The sequence below is a fragment of the Capsicum annuum genome, chromosome 4, assembly GCF_002878395.1.
Source record: "Capsicum annuum cultivar UCD-10X-F1 chromosome 4, UCD10Xv1.1, whole genome shotgun sequence".
Lineage (NCBI taxonomy): Eukaryota > Viridiplantae > Streptophyta > Magnoliopsida > Solanales > Solanaceae > Capsicum > Capsicum annuum.
In genome coordinates, this window is record NC_061114.1 from 188,153,600 (window position 1) to 188,159,808 (window position 6,209).

Below are 6,209 nucleotides of genomic sequence, written 5' to 3' on the forward strand. Positions count from 1 at the left end.
TTCATTCACATTTTGTTTCCCTTTGATGTAACATAAATAGGAAAGTCAAACTACAGGTTACTTCCTAGGAATTTTATAAAGTTCAGTGAAGCCACAAAAAAATTACATTCCGGCAAAATCCCACAAACCAACTAGAAGAAGGGAAGATAGTATAGTTTCAACAAGATTGTAAATTAATAAACAAGAAATTTTTAGTTGGATTTCTTACACGATATACTCAAAAATAAAGTCAAAAAAAAAAAGTACCATCAAAATGAAGTAAATTTACCTCAAGAAGATAAGAATAACAACAAAATTTGAACATCCACTTTGTCAAAATGGAGAATGACGACGATAAGATCTTGAACGCGGAATGAGAATGAAGAGGAAAAAAGGATTTTCTCTGCCTAAAGGGTTTTCTCAGTTGTTTTTTAGGGAAAATGAAAAGGTGCAAACAATTTTGAGGGAAAAAATTAAAAAATACAAAAATTTAGAGGGAAAATAAAAGTTTTGCTCAATTATGCTTTTGTAACGGAAATAAATCCATCAAAAATTTTTTAAAAAAAATTAAAAATTTTATTATGACGGAATAAATCTGTCATAATTTTTTATTACATTAATTTCTTTTTTTATATATTTTATTGTGATGGACTGCTCAATCTGTCACAAATTTAATAACGAATTTGTGATAAAAAGTTTTTTTTTTTTTTATCAATTTTAACTTGTGACAAAAATATGTCCGTCACCAAAATTATATTGAAAATTTGTCACAAATCTATTACTCTTCGAATTTTTATGTAAAAATAAAATATTTTAAAATTTTTATATTTATGCAATAATGATGCATCACAAATTCATCAAAATTCTGTCACAATTTGTAATTGAAGTGTTCCGTCACAAATTTTCCGTCACAATTTTACCATTTTCTTGTAGTGTGCACCTCGATCCTCATGTTGCTTGGAGCAAGAGCAAATATTTCCTGGTTCATACGTTCTGCTAAGCCAAGAAACATAGTTGAGCCACCATTATGCACAATGTTTGCAAATAAATTCTTCTTGATATCAACATCACATCTCATGATTGAGCTGTAGGTTTTTTCATGAATTCCTATAGGTTCCTTTCCAACCAATGATGGCTGGAATAGGACTTCAGGACAACGGAACCTCTCAGCACCGCTAGTCATGAGTTCTCCTCCAGGAAGCTCAGTGTGCTTCTCAACTTAGATCTGTTTTTGCCTTTTCAATCTCTAGTTCAAAATCCAATGCAACACAAGCAAATCGTCTCCTTCATACAACAAATAACATTTCCTTCCATCACAACTTTAAATACATAACCCTCCTGGCAGAGAAATTTGCAGAGAACTTGAAATATCATGACCAACAAGACCTAACCACGAGATAGCATGGGGAAGTGCATGTCCCTCATAGATGGCGCAATGTGGCTCACACCATCCCCAAAATTAAGCACAAAGCCTAATTGAAAAATAACAAACAAAATCATTGACTAACTATTAGTTAGACATATGTTTGGTGTAAAGCAAATAGCACGTTCGTTTTCTTGAAATAAGCAATTTCTTCCGAACAAAATATTTTTGGATCATAAATAATAAACATATATACTCACCAATTGAATCTAAAATCAACACTACAGAAAACCCACAAATCATTGAGCAACCAATAACAAATACCATAAAACAGAGACTAATCAAATTCGATAACGAAATAAACATAGATTCCGATGTGTCATCAAATAAAATTGAAGAATACGCACCTTTATGGGAGAAAAAAAATTAGTATAGAGAGTGTCAGAAAAACCGGAGGACTTTTTTTGGATTACACAAAAATCAATCAATAAGATTTACATTAAGAAAATCTAGGATCCTAATGCAAATAAAGACTCTAGTTTTAAATCAAACTACTAGTGTGAGAAGAATCAATATCCTCCTATATGGATTTTATTTCAATAAAAAAGCAAAAAACGGAAAATTCAATATCCATTTTTTCACTTTCTGAAAAGGGTACATTTTGGTCATTTGTGTAAAAATATGGGTATATGTGCGCTACTTTTTAATAAGTGATATATCTAACTCTAAATTGCAAAGTTTAAAAATATATTAGGCCTTTTCCCTTTTTAAAAATGAACCATGGCTATGTATGATAACTTTTATTTTTAAAAGTTATTTAATACATATATGCGTGCGCCCAAGCTCAAAAAGCATTATGGTTCTTGGATGCACCTTTACAAATGAAATCACAATTTTTAAAATCTTACGCCTGTCTTGTTTTTTCCATTCTTTTTCTAGATTTTGGCCAAAATGTAGTAAATTAAGCCAATGATCGGCATCTTATGACCCCTCTACTATTTTACTTAAGTACTTCTTTTGGGCTTATTTTTTCAAAATCCCCAAATCTGATTCATTTGAAATTCCTGTTATTCATTTGTCATCATCGTATTTCTCTATTATACAATCGGATGTTTATATTAAAATTAGCAGCAGTAAAGATATAGCATATGATCAATGAGTTTCCTTCTTCACCGGCTCAATGTGTTTATTGTTGAGCTTTACTTCATCAATAAACAAATCAAGTTGTTGATCTCGGTGGTGTATCAATATTGCAATGTCAATTAACTATTTATATCAAACAAAAAACACAAAAGAGAAGATCAAGAAAGTTATTTTGTGGGGGGGAGTTGGGGGAGGGGGGGGGGAAGTGGCAAAATGCCACAATTTTTTCGGTAACAAAATCGTCCAAGACAAGACAACTAACAAAATGTCTAACGGCCCAAAACAGAAAAATGCAAAAAAGGAAAAAAGAGGAGACATAAATAGTACTTCACTTTAAAACATTTTCATTAAAATAGTCATCCAAAACTAAATTACCTCTAATTAGACACTAAAATAATTTCTACTTTTAGCTATTTCGTTACTAGGCTTTGTCTCCTTTTTCTTCTTTTTCTTTTTAAGGTTTCTTGTTGTTTCATTTAAAAAAAAAAAAAAAAAAAAAAAAACAACGTTGTCCCATTTCTTAGGATAAATGAATTCAACTTTTTCATTTTTTTTATTTCACTGCTACATTTAAAAAAAAAAAAAAGAATGTTCATATTTTTCAATGTTGCTTTTTATACTCTTTTTTGTAGCTTAATTGATGCATTATTTGTAATAATATAATAGTTATACAATTTCTATATATATACATATTTTATCCAAACATGGTACAAATTATATACACATCATATCAATAATTGTACAGTTTTCACACACATCTTATACAATTTTTAGCTATAATAATTATTCAAGAACATATCTTATACAGTAATGATACAATTTTTATACATATTTTATACAGATACATCTATACAATAATTATACAGTTTCTATATACATTTTATACAAAGTTTAGCCACAATAATTATTCAAATACATATTATATATAATATTTATATAATTTCTATACACATTATATACAAAAAAATATATTTTATAAAATGATTATATAGTTTCTATACATATTTTATACACAATTATATAGTTTATATATAATTATATTTAAGATTTTTACGATTAAAAAAAGTCAGATTTTTTAGCACCAAAACATATTGTGGAATTTAAAAAAAAACATTAAAATGGGATTGATAAAAAAAAAATAGAACTACGGGTCAAAATGACCCAAAAAGGAAAGGGAGGGCTAAAGTAGCTTAATGGCCATTGAATGGCAATACTATGGGCCGACTTGCCATAATTTGACAATTATTTGGGCCGACTGGCCATAGTATGCTCAATAACCCAAACATGGGTAATTACTTTTAAAAAGGGTTACTACGTGTCCTTTTTCTCAAAAAAAAAAAAAATAGAAAATGAAGTGAATCTCCCAAAACACAAGCCCAATGCGCTTTAGAGAAAAGCAAAAACAAAAAACAAATAGTCTCTTCACTCTCTCTTCGCCTTCACTTGTATGTACTATCAAAATCCTAGGTGTCACACCCTTTTTTTACCAAAAAGATACTATTGAGTTTGAAAAGGGTTTTATTATTAAGTGACAAAAGAAAATAATTATTTCGAAAAGAACTTTTAACAATCAAAATTTAGAGTCGCCACTTGGCATAATCTGGTGTGCCAAGTCACCTTCGAAAATCCTTTATTCAAAAATAATTTTTGACTCTTTCAAAACTGGTTCACGAATAGAAACTCCAGTTAAGCAATTCTGTTGATCGAGGGGAAGGTGTTAGGCATCCCTCGGTTCCGTGGTTTGACCACGGTCACTCCGTAGAGTATATCGGCTAGTATGACACTATGGAATGCACAAATCAACAAAACACATAACGAGACCACAAACAATCAAACAGTCAAGTCTGAAAAATCGTGTCCAGTCCAATTATTACAGTCAAAATAAAAGATACTGAAATAACCTACGCTAACCTATACTAGTTCTAAACTATTCTCTACTCGATGCCTCGGGCCTTGATAACGAACATCCTTCGCATACAAGAGACTTAGGGGCATACTCAGGTGAATAAGTGCAAATGGCCTCGGGGCATTCCCCGGCTAAATGAATACAATTGATCGAAATGTCATAAAAAAAATCATTCAACAAATATTTCAAATATTCCACAATCCACAAGTTCTAAATTTGCCTACCTGAGCCTACCATTTGCCTACCCAGCTCGACCTATCATGGAATTATCACATTCAATGACATCAATGAATCAAAACAACTAACACTTGCCCTTTATTAATTTTCAATTTTTGGCCCCAAATCAAATTAAACCCTAAATCAAATTGGATTCTCACTTACAGTGATTAACATGACTTCAACATGGAATTAACAATTAGAAAATAACAATTAAAATTGCTTCAAACAAAATCACATAAATATCATCGTCATTCGAAAATATTCACAAAAATAGAGATAAGATATATAGAATTTGACCTTAATCGATGATTTTATTCCAAACAACCAACAACAGATCGAAATTCACCAAGCAACGGAACCTCGACCAAAATGGAACCTCAACATTGAACCTTCCAATTCCAATTGAATTCAACCTCGAACAAATATAGAATCCCTGAATAGCAAAACCCACAATTTCAACTCCCAAAGCCCCAAACTTCTCGGCAATATTGACCAAATTTAAATCCAAATTGAACGTTTGAGAGTCTTAGCTCACTGAGTTGTCGGATTCAACGTGATTAGGGTTTCGATGGAAAATTAAGACGATGGAATAAAAATTAGACCAGTGAAGGATTTATCAGAGCTACAACAAGCTCTGATAGTAACAGAAAAACGTCGAAATTACAGGATCAGATCGCAAACGAAGTATTTGTGGCTGGAACCTGTGGTTTATTGGTTTGAGAAGTTGGAACGACGAAAAATAATGTCGTTTTGGGGGGTCAAGGCCCATGGTAGGTTGTTCATCAAAATAGTAAAAAACGACGCGCCTTCCTTTTTTCATGATTTTACTGTTCACCTATTTTTTGGGTGTCTTTCCTTGTGTCCATGGCTGTGTGTGAGTGTTGTGGAGAATTTTAGTGGATTCTTTTTTGCTATGTGAGTGTGTGTGCGTGTTTTTGGTGAGCTCTGTGTGTCTATTGTGTGAGAGGCATCTGTATGTATCGATGGTGAGGGTGTGTTTTATGTGTGTATTTCTGTGAGTATGCACATGTGATGGTGTATGTATATGTCTGTGGAAGATTAAAAATGAAGTGTATGCATAGTGTATTCTTAGTGGGTACCCCCAACGTGTATGTGAAAGCTATGTATGTATATATGTGTATTTGTTGTGCGTTGTAAGAAAGGGAAAGAAAATGTGAGAGAGGGTAAGGGTAGAGGGTATGGGGGTATAGGGGTGGGTAGGGTAGTGATTGTTATTTTTTTTTGTTAGGATGAGGTGTCCTAGTTGTTAAGAATTTATTGGATTTGTTATTGTGTATAACTTATCACATGGGTGAAAGTGTGTGGTAAGATGAGGTAAAATGGTAAAAAAAAAATTGGGGGGTACAAAATTGTGTGTTACACTAGGCAGATGCTGCTCCAGCAACCTCACGCTCTTACACAGGGGATGTATCATTGATCTAGTCCCAGATAGGAGAATTTGTAGGGGGGTGCGGATTACTTGTGAAGATAACTTGTGAAATAGATCTATTAACTTGTGATATAATAGATCTATTATATGTATAATGGATCTATTTTTCTTTGTGATATTATTTCATCCATATTTTCTCTCCAATATTT

General features: G+C 32.0%; 1 protein-coding gene across 1 annotated transcript in view; it reads right to left on the reverse strand.

Annotated features, from left to right (window-relative positions):
* Positions 1-724: 724 nt before the first annotated feature.
* Positions 725-6,209, reverse strand: part of LOC107868777 (actin-103-like) — a 63,598-nt gene continuing 58,113 nt past the window's right edge. The window contains exon 3 of the mRNA XM_047410422.1: positions 725-1,142. Within this exon, the coding sequence (XP_047266378.1) occupies positions 896-1,142 (247 nt within the window). The 3' untranslated portion in view covers positions 725-895. The remainder of the gene's footprint in view (positions 1,143-6,209) is intronic.